Source organism: Anabrus simplex, chromosome 9 (assembly GCF_040414725.1).
Source record: "Anabrus simplex isolate iqAnaSimp1 chromosome 9, ASM4041472v1, whole genome shotgun sequence".
Lineage (NCBI taxonomy): Eukaryota > Metazoa > Arthropoda > Insecta > Orthoptera > Tettigoniidae > Anabrus > Anabrus simplex.
Window position 1 is genome coordinate 11,183,405 of NC_090273.1, and position 13,927 is coordinate 11,197,331.

At 42.8% G+C, this 13,927-nt stretch overlaps 1 protein-coding gene across 2 annotated transcripts in view; it reads right to left on the reverse strand.

Moving 5' to 3' along the window:
• The window catches only part of klhl10 (kelch-like protein 10), a 91,460-nt gene extending 78,582 nt beyond the window's left edge, over positions 1-12,878 (reverse strand). For both annotated transcript variants that reach the window (XM_067153651.2, XM_067153652.2), the window contains exons 1-2: positions 12,685-12,878; positions 1,923-2,174 (exon numbers count right to left, since the gene is read on the reverse strand). In XM_067153651.2, coding sequence (XP_067009752.1) covers positions 1,923-2,174; positions 12,685-12,821 — 389 coding nt within the window. In that variant the 5' untranslated portion in view covers positions 12,822-12,878. The remainder of the gene's footprint in view (positions 1-1,922; positions 2,175-12,684) is intronic.
• Positions 12,879-13,927: the final 1,049 nt, after the last annotated feature.

Genomic DNA, 13,927 nt, shown 5'->3' on the forward strand with positions numbered 1-13,927 from the left:
TGCGAACAGCGTGACACTCAATACCGATCCCTGAGGTACTCCATTTTCCTGAACGTAATATTGAGAAAGTGCATTCCCTACTCGGACTCGAAAGACCGGAGGGACATGAAGTTCTCAATAAACGTTGGCAAATTTCCCCGAAATCCCCACTGGTGTAGAGCGGAGAGAATCCCGTGTCACCAGTTAGTATCGTAAGCTTTCTCCAGGTCACAAAACACGGCGACTAGGTGTTCCTTCCGGAGAAAGGCCTCCTGAATGGCGCTCTCCAGTCTGACCAGATGATCAGTGGCAGACCGATGAGAGCGAAATCCACACTGGTAGATTAATATGGCCCACACAATACGCCGGTTAACCATCCTTTCAAATAACTTACAAAGGCCATTTGTAATGCATAATGGCCTATAACTATCTATAATTTTGGATCTTTACCTGGCTTGGGAATTGGTATCACAATTCCGTCACGCCATTGAGATGGAAACATACCCTCACTCCATATTCTGTTGAATAGGGTGAGGATATCATTGAAACCTCTGTCACTCAAATCCTTAAGCATTTGATTGTGGATTTTGTCCGGTGCAGGAGCAATATCTCAGCATAGCGTGAGTGCACTCCGCAACTCCCACTCCGTGAAAGGCACGTTGCAGGGATGCAAAGCACTAGAGACAAAAGAGAGATGATGTGCCACTACTTCGCGCTTAATTGGTAGAAATGCAGAGTCGTACCTCCCGGAGCTGGACGTATCTGCGAAATGTGACGCGATGTGGTCTCCAATGACTGAAGGAATCGTAACTATACCTCCATTAATGAAGATTCCGGGGACGGAGGGCACACACTGTACTCCGACAATACGACGGAGTTTTGTCCACACCTGTGATGACGGAGTATGTGCGGTCATAGAAGACACATACTTTTCCCACATAGCTTTCTTACTTTCTCGAATAAAGAACGGGCCTTTGCGCTCAGACGCTTAAATGTGATATGATTGGCCATCGTAGGATTCCGACGATAATGCTTAAAAGCCCGTCGGCGATCACGTAGGGCTGCTGCAATTTCGTCGGTCCACCATGGAACCTGTTTCTGGCGGGGAATACCAGATGGGGATGGAACTGTTTCCTCTGCAGCAGCTAGTACCTCAGTAGTAATGAAAGAAACGTGGTCGTCAACAGACTCCAGCATATCATCGTCGACCATCACTGCGCGTTTGGAAAATTCTGACCAATTTTCCCGCCGAAGTAATCAGCGCTTGTCTAGTTCGGTCTGTCTTTGATTCTTTTTCTTTTTTTTTTTGTTATTTACTTTACGTCGCACCGACACAGATAGGTCTTATGGCGACGATGGGACAGGAAGGGGCTAGGAGTGGGAAGGAAGCGGCCGTGGCCTTAATTAAGGTACAGCCCCAGCATTTGCCTGGTGTGAAAATGGTAAAAAACGGAAAACCATCTTCAGGGCTGCCGACAGTGGGGTTCTAACCAACGATCTCCCGAATACTGGATACTGGCCGCACTTAAGCGACTGCAGCTATCGAGCTCGGTTGTCTTTGATTCAAGAGAGATGGAATTATCGGGAAGTGGTCACTATCACAGAGGTCGTCGTGTACTTGCCACCGTACAAGTGCACAAAGTGACATCCAGATGTAAGAATGTGCCGTGTACGCTCTGAAATATATCGGTTCCCATGTGTAAAGCTCACAAATATCGAACTGGTTGATCAATCGCTCAAGCATTCTCACCCTAGCACAGGAAGACGGAGAACCCCAGAGTGTGTTACGGGCGTTCACGTCTCACAGCATGAGAAAAGGAGAAGGTAACAGCGATCAGATCTTGTAGTGCCTGCATTATCGTAGTCCGATGGTATGTATACGTTGAACACTGTTGTCTGAACGCTGAAAGGCATAACAGTCTAAAATGAAGGAAAGCACTCACTTGGCGAAGCGCATCACGCCCAGGCAGTTCTCAGGCTCCAGGTTGCAGCGCAGATACTCGCAGCACATCTCGAGAACCCCGAGGACACACAGGTAGTCGGCTGTGACGAGCAGTCGACACACATTGTCCTCGGTGATCTCCAGGGAGCGGAGGTAGGCATACTCCAGGATTAGCGTCATGATCTCCGAGCTGACACCAGGAAGCAGCACGTCCGTCTTCTCGCGGGCATGGAGCGTCGTCGTGAACAGGGCTCTGGAAGTAGTGCACATTCACTAGATGTTTGGCAAGAAAATATTGAAAGAAAGGGACTGGTCATCAGCCGTTGGTTTGCTGATGATGGAGCACTCCACCTGCAAGTATAAAATGAAGTAGATATTATTAATAACTTAGGGATCAGTTGTCGATGGTCCTCATTTAGGGTGTCAGACTCTCCATTAATTGGCTACCTCGTTGCATTGTGGCTACCTGGCCCTTTCTTAAATGTTTTCAAAGAACTTGCAAATTTGCCGAACATTCCCCTTGATAAATTATTCCAGTCTCTTGCTCCTCGTCCTATAAATGAATATTTGCAAAGTTTGTCCTCTTGAATTCCAGCTTCATCATATTGTGGTATTTCGTACTTCTAAAACCTCCATTCAAGTATATTCGCCTACTAATCTCTCCACTGACAGCTCGTCTCCTTACTCCCAAGTCTTCCCAGCACAAAGTTTGCAACATTTTTGTAACGCTACTCTTTTGTCGGCAACCATCCAGAACAATTCGTGCTGCTTTCCTTTGGTTCTTTTCCAGTTCTTCAATAAAGTAATCCTGTGAGGGTCCCATACACTGGAGTCATACTGTAACTGGGGTCTTACCACAGACTCATATGCCCTCTTCTTTACATCCTTATTACAACCCCTGTCCGCCTCTGTGGTGTAGTGGTTAGCGTGATTAGCTGCCATCCCCGGAGGTCCGGGTTCGATTCCCGGCACTGCCACGAAATTTGAAAGGTGGTACGAGGGCTGGAACGGGGTCCACTCAGCCTCGTGAGGTCAACTGAGTAGAGGTGGGTTCGATTCCCACCTCAGCCATCCTGGAAGTGGTTTTCCGTGGTTTCCCACTTCTCCTCCTGGCGAATGCCGGGATGGTACCTAACTTAAGGCCACGGCCGCTTCCTTCCCTCCTCCTTGCCTATCCCTTCCAATCTTCCCATCCCTCCACAAGGCCCCTGTTCAGCTTAGCAGGTGAGGCCGCCTGGGCGAGGTACTGGTCATTCTCCCCAGTTGTTATCCCCGACCAAAAGTCTGAAGCTCCAGGTCACTGCCCTTGAGGCGGTAGAGGTGGGATCCCTCGCCGAGTCCGAGGGAAAAGCCGAACCTGGAGGGTAAACAGATGATGATGATGATGATGATGATTACAACCCCTAAATACCTTCATAACCAAGTGAAATGTTGTGTAGCCTTTCTTTACAACATCGTTAATGTGATTATTCCAAAGAAGATTTTTTCACAATACCATAAACCAAGGAATAGGCAATAAGTAACAAGACGCATCAAAATTCTACCACTCCGTTCATCGCCTTGGTTTCTTCTGGCAATACCATAAATCAATAAATAGGCAATAAAAAGCAAGCTCCTCCGTCTGTCAGCTACTTTGAGATAATACATTTCCCCCGCCACCTGCACCAAGTCTAACGCACGGACTGGACAACCCTCTATTTACTCCTCGGTAGTTCCACACTTCTAACTTTGGTCTCCCTCTGCTTCTCCATGGCCGAGTCTATTATTCTCCTACCTATTCTACCCTCCTCCATTCGCCTCACATGACCCCACCACCGCCAGCTTCACCATCGGGTTTATTCCTAACTCAGCCTTTACTTCCTCCTTCCGAGTACCCTCCTGGCATTGTCCCCACTTATTTGTACGAGCGATAATTCTGACTTGTACTGTCACTGTTACTTGTAACTTATGAATTTGATATCCTTAGTCCACCCAGCTTTCACTCCACTACAACAAAGTAGGTCTGAAAGCAGAGTAAAGGTATTTTCGTCCCTGTGTTGACTTCACCAGGACTGTAGTCGAGCGTATGCCATCCGCTTAACTCCACTCATTAGAGTATGCCTTCTGATTTCTTGCGTATACCATCTGTTTTCGTTTCTTTTCTCCTTAATTTCGCCATTCCGTCAGTGAGTTTTAACTCTCCAACTACGGTCGTAATTACGAACATCGAAGGTTCAGTTTGATGAATAACTTCATAAGTCATTAATGTTTGTTGCTTACATCACCTGCCTTGCGTCCGTACACTCGTTCAAATGCCCCGCCCAAGAGGTTGTTCCAGTGAGGAATGTGATCTCAAATCATAAAAGATATTTTGGAGTGTTTAAATAGCTCAGATCTGATCCAGCAGAACACCAATGTGTAAGAAAAATAAGTTCCTCAAAGTATGCACTATATACTGAACCCTTTGGTCCATCATGGTTCAATACGAATTTCTTCCTTTTCATCTCAAAATGCCTGCCTTGTCCTGTTTGCTGGCACGAGGTCGGGCATGAGGTGGGATGAAATGCGGCAACCTCAGTCGAGGAGCTGATGAAGATGAAATGAAGAAGGTGAATGAAGTTGTATAGGGAAGTGGTAGGAAACGGTTGTGGTTAGACTTGCATTTGCCTGGGAAACCGACAGAAAATCATTCTCGGGACAGTCGACGGTGGGGTTCGAACCCACTTGTCTCCCGACTGCAGAGGCGTAGCGGACATTCCGCTTGGTCTTACGGTTATTTCTCCGTTGTGCCAAATTGAGGGAAGTATGCTGTAATTAGCTGTAAGCCATTCATTTTTGACGTCGGGTGGTCGGGCGTCCGAGATTTGTCATGCCCAGTCTTAGAGTTTATCCAGTGAAAAGTTTGGGACTACAGCGCTGCAACTGCGAGTTACCTTCGCTCAGGGTTTTTTGAAATGATCCTCCAATCTTCTTAGGTTTCTGTTTTGGCACGCCTCACAAACTACGCATAGAGGAACTGTTGGCATTTGTTCTTTCTTTCTTTCTTTCTTAATCTGTTGGCTTTTTCCTCGGACTCAGCGAGGGATTCCATCTCTACCGCCTCAAGGGAGTGTCCTGGAGCGTGATACTTTGGGTGTGGGATACAACTAGGTAGGAGGGTCAGTACCTCACCCAGGCGGCCTCACAAGGGCCGTGTGGGGAATGGGAAGATTGGAGGGGATAGGCAAGGAAGAGGGAAGGAAGTGGTCGTGGCCTTACGTTAGGTACCATCCCGGCATTTGCCTGGAAGAGAAGTGGGGAACCACGAAAAATCACTTCGAGGACGGCTGAGAAAAGAATCGAATCTCCCTCTACTCAGCTGACCTACCGAGGCTGAGTGGACCCCGTTCCAGCCCTCGTACTACGTTTCAAATTTCGTGGCAGGGCCGGGAATCGAACCTGGGCCTCCGCGAGTGTCAGCTAATCACACTAACCACTACACCACAGAGGCGGACATGGAGCGTTCATAAGTAATAATTATTGTCGTAAAATATCACGACGAAATGAAATTTTAAAACAGTGGAAAATCTTCATTATCAACATCACAGGAAGGAGTAGAAGTGAAAGAGGGTTGAATATTTGGATTATTTATTTAAGTCTTCCTAGCTTTTAGACATGGTTGTTGTTCTTCCTTTCCAGGACAGATGTAACTGGGACTTGCTGATGAGACATTTAAGACGAGAAGACCTCCGGATGTGTGATTATATTATTTTGCTTGAAGTGGTTGTATTTGTTCTCATAACGCTGACGATGTATATCCTCTACATGTGCGTGTAATCTTACGTGCTGTTTCCATGACGATTTGTTGATGTTCAGCATCATTGTACTCGTATTATTACTCTTATGTTGTAAGACACGTAATAAAACCGGATTCAATACTGCTGCATGCTTACTGGGTCAACAGATAATCGTCTTATTTGAGTTTAAAATATTTCCCATATTTCGTAGCACATGGCCCTTCATGTTCGGTGCTAGAATATTGCCTGGAATGTTTACAAATTAATAATTACCACCAAGAAGCATATACGGACTTTTTCCTTGAAAACAACAGTCAGAAACAGATTTTATGTTAGTTGACTATGATCTTGCTTATCTGAAAATTTGTTTCTGATACAATTTTACAGTGCTTTTGTTTGTCAAAACATGTGTTTTCTCCTTCGTACCTGATGTCTAATAGTAGTGGTCATTTAGCGCTTTCCAACTGTGAACACAGCGCTCGATATACAGTACGTTCCGCGGATTACCTGCCAAAATTATGTCAAGAATTATATTCGGAAGGCCAGGCTAGGTATTGCCCGAGAATCGCCAGCTACTATTCTTTCTTGAACAGGTAAAATGAAATAGCGTATGGCATTTAGTTGAGAGAACAAGTTCGACTCACTAGGTGTTGGTCTTTTGAATTGACTCCTGTAGGCGACCTGCGCGTCGTGATGAGGATGAAATGACGATCAAGACGACACATACACCCAGCCCCCGTGCCAGTGAATTTAACCAATAATTGTTCAATTTCCCGACCATGCCTGGAATCGAACCCGGGACCCCTGTGACGAAAGACCATGGAGCCATGGAGCTGGACTCTTCATCCTCTAAATGTAAAGTATCACAGTAAGGAGTATACTACTCGCAAGTAAGCATTTCCTCCTCCCCCATGCCCGCTGTCAACTGTGCCTCAATATATTAGATGGAAAAGAGGACAGGGTTTGTTCCCCGAACTATGGTTGTAGTTTAAGGTGGGGGTTGAAGATGAATGACCTTCATGACACTTTTCTTTCAGCTACAGGAAGTGTAACAAATGTCTGCTTTATCTGCCTTGGGTCATGGCTTCCCTACACACAGGCTTCCAGGATTTGAGCCGTGTTAAAGTTCACCAAATTTTCGAACTACTCCCACACGTCAGAAAAGCGAGAAGTGTCTTTTTACTCGCCAAAATCTCTTTACTTTAAAACCAGAACATTATTTCATATACTTGTTTAAATAGCATTTGAGTTGGCTGGGCTATAATTTTCTACTTTATCTCTTTATCTGATAGGCTCCAACGAGCAAAGCTCACTGTAAGGGGCTGTATACATTTGACATACACAGGTTTAAGAAGAATGGGCAGAGTAAGAAATGAGGGAGTTCGGGAAATGATAAATGAGGTACCTCTACAGAAAAGATAGAAAAATCAAGGCTGCAGTGGCATGGACATGTTAAGCGAATGGGAGAAGAGAGGATACCAAAAAGTATGTTCTATGTAGGGGTAGCGTGCCTGCCTCTTACCCGGAGGCCCCGGGTTCGATTCCCGGCCAGGTCAGGGATTTTCACCTGGATCTGAGGGCTGGTGCGAGGTCCACTCAGCCTACGTGATTAGAATTGAGGAGCTATCTGACGGTGAGATAGCGGCCCCGGTCTAGAAAGCCAAGAATAACGGCCGAGAGTATTCGTCGTGCTGTCCCCACGACACCTCGTAATCTGCAGGCCTTCGAGCTGAGCAGCGGTCGCTTGGTAGGCCAAGGCCCTTCAAGGGCTGTAGTGCCATGGGGTTTGGTTTTGGTTCTAAAAACAACCACTTAATCCTAAATCCTCGTAAAATACAAATTTTCCATCATAGGAAACTCTAAATTATTACATGTAATAAGCAATATCAATCCTCCTCCAATCATAATCAATGACATTGCTGTACCGTACCTTAAAAATGTAACTAATCTTGGGATCTCCATCAATGAGAATCTGACCTGGAATGAACACGTAACAAATGTATGTAGAAAGGTTCATGCAGCTCTATATCCCCTGAAACGTCACAAGAATTCTTTTCCTCAAAAACTTAAAATTAATCCAAGCACTACTATTCCCAATTTTAGACTACTGTGATACAGTCAATCTAAATGCTGAACAAACTGAGACTTCAACGAGCACCAAACTCATGCATACGATATGCCTTCCAACTGCGACATGACACTCATGTTACACCATATTTCAAAACATTGGGATGGCTACGCATAAATGAACGAACGAATTTTCACCTGATGACACTTGTTTACCAAGTGCTGTCGTCGAACACTCCTACTTACCTACCTTCTAATTTTCGTTTCATTTCCTCATTCCATGAAATTAGTACCCGTTCTGGTTCCCTACTTGAAATTCCACTCAATCGAACCAATTCCTACAATCATTCCTTTTTAGTTACTGCATTGAGACTGTGGAATACACTCCCAATGGAAATTGGGCACCTTACTTCTCTTCTAATAAAGTCAAATCTGCCTGCCGAATGCTTTTCTTGGGAGTTTCTTCATCTATTATGCACTTCAGTCATTATTCATCATCATCATCATCATCAGTCGGTTTACTCATTGCTGAGCGTCGTGACCTCATTTCTTCACTTCATTATTCTTATTATTACTATATTTCCTATTTATAGTATTATCAGTATTGTCACACTAATTGCCGTACTGATTTTTAACTTAGTATATCTGTCCGTAGTATTATTTCTTTGTAGAATTACTGTCTTACTTTTATGTTCACATTTTAAAACGTCATTGTTTATAGTGGTTAAGTGTAGGAGAGGGCCGTGAGCCCTAACTTCGTCACATATGCAAGTCAGGAATAAATAAATAAATAAATAGAAATGGAATTGAAGGGAAGGGAAGGAGACGGAGGGACGGATGGCTGAAAGGTGTAAAGAAGAGGAGGGAACTGGACGACAGTGACAGAACACAAGTGGTGGATGGAGAGCTTATGTTCCAAGCAGACCCAGCCTGTGGTTGGAAACTGCTCCAGATGGTGATGATCATCATCATCATCATGATATACCAATGATAAAATTGGAACAATTTCATTATGTGCAAAAAAATCAATAAGATCCAATGAAAATTAAATAAAAACTACTGCAATTATATTCATGATAATCTAAACGAGAAGACTGGAACAAACTAAATTATAGCCTAACAAATGATAAAATAACGATTACACGTTTTTAGTTCTTCTTCTTCGTTTTGCCTCATGACTGAGGCGTCGTGACTATCATAATATTCAGCCCTCAAGCCGATGAGCCATACTCCGCCATTCTTCCCTATCTAAAGCTTTCACTGTGGTTACTCTGAGAGAACACTGTAGGGGGCCGTTCACCATGTCAGTCCATCGCGTTGGTATTCGTCCTCGTTGTCTGGTTCCCTGGACTTTGCCCTCAACAATCAGCTTTTGAAGACTACCATCTCGGCGCATTATATGTCCAAAGTAGCGTACAATTCGTTGAGAGACCTTACACGATAGACGAACTTTTATCTGAAGTTGGTTCAGGATTGATGTGTTCGTGCGATGAGCTGTCCAAGGAATCCTTAACATTTTCCTCCAGCACCACATTTCAAAGCTTTCTATCCGTTCACGATCACGTTTGAGGATGGTCCACGTCTCTGCGCCATACAAGAACACTGAGAAGACTAGAGATTCAACGAGCTTCTTTTTTGTCTTAATGGTGATGTTGTTATCTTTCCAGATCTTCCGCAGACGGATCATTGCTACCTTTGCTATTTCAATTCTTCGCTTTATTTCGTCTTTGGAACCACCAGAATTGGATAGTAAGGAGCCTAGGTATACATACTGATGTACAACTTCACACCCTCCAATCTGTTTGATATGTGGACTGTTGTTCTTACGATCAACAATCATGACTTTGGTTTTCTGTCGATTTAGGCGTAATCCAATCTCTAGGCTTGCTTCCTCTACTCTCTTGATCAGCTCTGTCAACTCCTCTTCAGATGATGCTATCAAGGTGGTGTCATCAGCAAATCTCAAGTTGTTGATCTTGCATCCCCCAATGGAAAACCCTTTGTCCCAGCCATCTAATGCAGTTCTCATTGCATATTCACCATAGATATTGAAAAGTAACGGTGACAGGATACATCTCTGGCGAACTCCAGCCCTTGTACGAAACTGCTGAGACTGTTTGTTTTGAATCTTCACAGTGGCTGTATTTTCCTTATACAAGGACTTGAGGAGATCAATCAAATGGAGTGGCAAACCCATGTCATCCAAAATTTTCCAAAGATGGTTCCATTTGACAGTATCTAAGGCCTTTTGGTAGTCAATAAAGCACAGATATACCGGAACATTGAATTCTCTAGCCTTTTCTATGATTTGTCTTAGGCTTAAGATCTGTTCTCGAGTACCTTTTCCTTTCATAAATCCAGTCTGGACTTCAGGTATTTGATACTCTAGAAATGCCCGGAGTTTCTTGTGCAGGATATGAAGCATAACTTTACTGGCATGTGAAATCAAAGCAATTGAGCGATAATTTTCACATTTTTTCCTCGATCCTTTCTTGTGGATTGGGACAAAGATTGACTGTACCCATTCCTCTGGCCATCTTCTAGAATTCCATATTGCTTGGCAGATTTTCAACCGCATTTCAATTCCAGCACCGTCTGTAGTTTTTAGTTAGGGATTTACAAAAAAATAAATATTTTAAATCAGGCAGGGCTGAAACAAGAATTTTCCTAAGTTTAAATTTAATAATGGTTGAAAGATACTTTATTTCATGACGCAGACAACTAACTCTTCAGACAGTTCGCTCCATGTAGTCACATTAATTACTTTTTATTTTACATTTTATTTACTTGGGATTCTGATAATAAATTGCAGTTTAATCCCCAGAAAACTATGCTTGTTACAAGTAGAAGGAAACTAGGAAAGCCTAAAATTAAAATGAATGGACAAAATATCACTATGGAAAATTATATTCTTTATCTGGGAGTTGTGCTTCACAAGAAGTTAACCTTCAGGGCCCATTTCAACAAACTACAACAGAAAGGCAGTAAGTTTGTTTAGCTATTGCCTGGAGACCTTCTTGAGGACTAAATTCTGAGGTACTAAGAATTATTTATGATACAGCGTTTGTACCTCCGATATTGTATTGTGTTTCCTCTTTTCGAATGACACTTGATAAGAAATGGGCTCAGCATAAATTGATGTAAATTCAGAGAGGATTTGCTCTTCGTATTTCCCGTGCTTACCGCACCACCTCTACTGACGCAGCTCTTCTTATTGCAGGCATTAAGCCACTAATTCTTACGGCGATAGCAAAAGCTGAACTCACTTTTTTTAAGAAAAACAAAGTATCACCAATGCCCATTCTGAATACCACTCTAGAGCAACCTTGTCATTTTCTACAGTCTGATCACCCAAGTCTCTTCAAAAACTTCATTTATGAAAATTGTTCAATTACCCATGACTGCTTTATTTACACAGATGGATCTCGCATACCAAGCACAGATGAACAGGACAAAGTTGGATGCGCCTTCGTTGTTCATGAAAACGATTTTGAGGTGTTCTCATCCCAGTACAAACTCTCTTCCACATGCTCTATTTTCCAGGTTGAACTGTGGGCGATCAAATCTACGATCTAATGGTGCAAATCTAACAATAAGAAATCTCAGTTATGAAGTAATTCGCAAGCTGCGTTGAATGCGATAAATATAAACTGAATCCAATAGCTGTAGCTATTAGAACCACAGCTCAACAAAATTCGCACATCTGTCTTGACTGGATTCACCGTCGTTGTGGAATATCTGGAAACGAGAAAGCTGATCTTCTGGCAAAAGCAGTGGCTAAATCTAATTTGGAAATTTCTTATGACAAAACGTCACCTAGCTACGCTAAAAAATCATAAAGAAGCACATGATCCATCAATGGAACAACATTTGGACTTCTTCCACTAGAGGCCAAGTCACCAGAGAAATATTCTTTCCTGAGATTTTCAACCGCCTGCAAAGTAACGTGTTGGTGCCAAGATTTGAAATTACTCAATTTTTGACCGGTCATGGCAAATTTGGTTATTATTTTAATAGATTTGAAATCAATCGTCCTGATGGCTACGCGTGTGTTTGTGGATCCTCACAAACAGTGCATGTGAAAGAAGAAGGCATGACTTGAACTCTCATTTGAACTATTGCAACATTGCATTATCAAAACCCCTGTATCATGTGTTTAAGAAGCCATGCTGTTATTAACTTCATCCACTTCATTTTCCGTCGATTAGATACATGAATTCATTTTCATTGTAAAATTGAATATGTATTTTAACTATAATCCTAGTATACTATGTAAAATAGGGTTCCAAACTGCTTTGGATGTTCAATAATAACAATAATTACTGCATAAATCGAACGTAGACATAGCCTAAACATAAAATATGAATACAAAATTGTTGTTACCTATGTGGTAGTAACTGCTTCAGATCAGCGAAAATATTTAATAGACGTTGAAAAATATAAGAGACTTTTGAGTTATTTCATTTCATTAGATAAGTTGCAATATTTCTTCGTGAAATGTTCAACTTCAGGCAGATCATATTTTTTTGAAACTTGAGTGTGATGTGCTGGACTGAAGTGAGTATTGTCTGCAGGATTACTTTGAGATTATATAGACACAAGCAGAAGACTGGACACATGCTGTGAGAGGCAAAAAGGGTCAGTTCATAAAAAAAAAAGCTGTAATCAGTAAATTGTATTAATGATTTTATTTTGCAGCAATTCTATGGCTCGAGAATCACATTTGTTTTAACGAGACCAGTTCAATGTAAGATATGTCTGGAGGGAGTGAACAATACTTCTTAAAGGTACAACAGATAACATTCCTTTGAGTCTACGTACAGTAGTATTTAAACGACAGGAATAACTTTGTTACATAATAATGTCACTAAAAATGTAAATTAGCGAAAGATGTAACTCCACCATTAACTCCAAAACCAAGTAGAATTTGACAAGTAATACCTGAAGTAGGTGCTGCAGGCGGAGAGAATGGCCCGGTGCACGTGGAAAATACCTCCATCTTCCAGTCTCAAGATAGCATCACACAACTGGTTATTCTGTCGCAGGTCGTACAGAGATTGCATCGCCTGCGTGCTCATGCATCTCCCAATTCGAGAAAGAAGTCGTTCGTGGGATGAGCATGTGTCTACTACTTCCATCGCCTGGAACAAAGAAATACGCAATAAAACATCCGAACATGTCCCTCCCTTCATAGCTGCTAGCGTCTCAGTTGTAACATTGGACTTACCCTTTTCGCACCCTACTGTGTACTTTCTATTTGTTCAGTGATCGGCTATATGACTATATGACTATAGAGCCCATTCCTGAATCGCAGAGGTCATTAACTCGCGGCTTATACCAGAGTAATACCATAATTCAGAGTGGTGGTGATTATTGTTTTAAGAGGAAGAACAACTAGGCAACCATCCTCTATATAACACTAATCAGAGGGGAAAATGGAAGGGATCCGACACTTCGAAAAATGAAGACATCGGGCAAAGGAAGACAAGGACCACGAAGGGTGTGTAAATGAAAGACACCCTAGCCCTCGCAAACCTAATAGCGTGGGGGTCGGAAAAGAACAAGAGTTGACCAAAGCAGGTCGGATAGGATTGATGAAAGTGAGGAGCCTGGCACAAGTAAGTGGAAGCAATGCCAGGACTCGGATAAGGGCCCCGTGGTCGTCAGCCCACGCTCCAAAGTTCAGAGCCCCTTGGGGCCTCTTTTAGTCGTCTCTTACGACAGGCAGGGGATACCATGGGTGTTATTCTACCGCCCCCACCCACAGGGGGTACCATAATTCAGAGAAATATTCAGTAATATCAAGATGGCTTGACAGACACAAGATACAGCACCTTCAAGTGAATTTATATTTTAATGACTTCTGATTGTTGTGAACTCCAAACATTTCCTCACACTTTCCAGGGTATTCATGACACAGTTGAAGAGCATAGTGACTGAAAGTGTTATGTGATAAAATCAGCTTGAAATTTTCGAATGCTCTTTTCTTCAAAACGTTGGGATTGTATGATGTAACTGTAGCTTGTCAGGTGAACATGAATGTCCAGAGTTAATCTCACATGATATCTTCATCCACTCACGAATAGCGGACAAACTTGTTATATGCATGCTCAGTGTACATATTGTCGGGTTCCTCACTCAACACATTAGGCATTGAAAATAATTAGTCGTATATATACAAAAT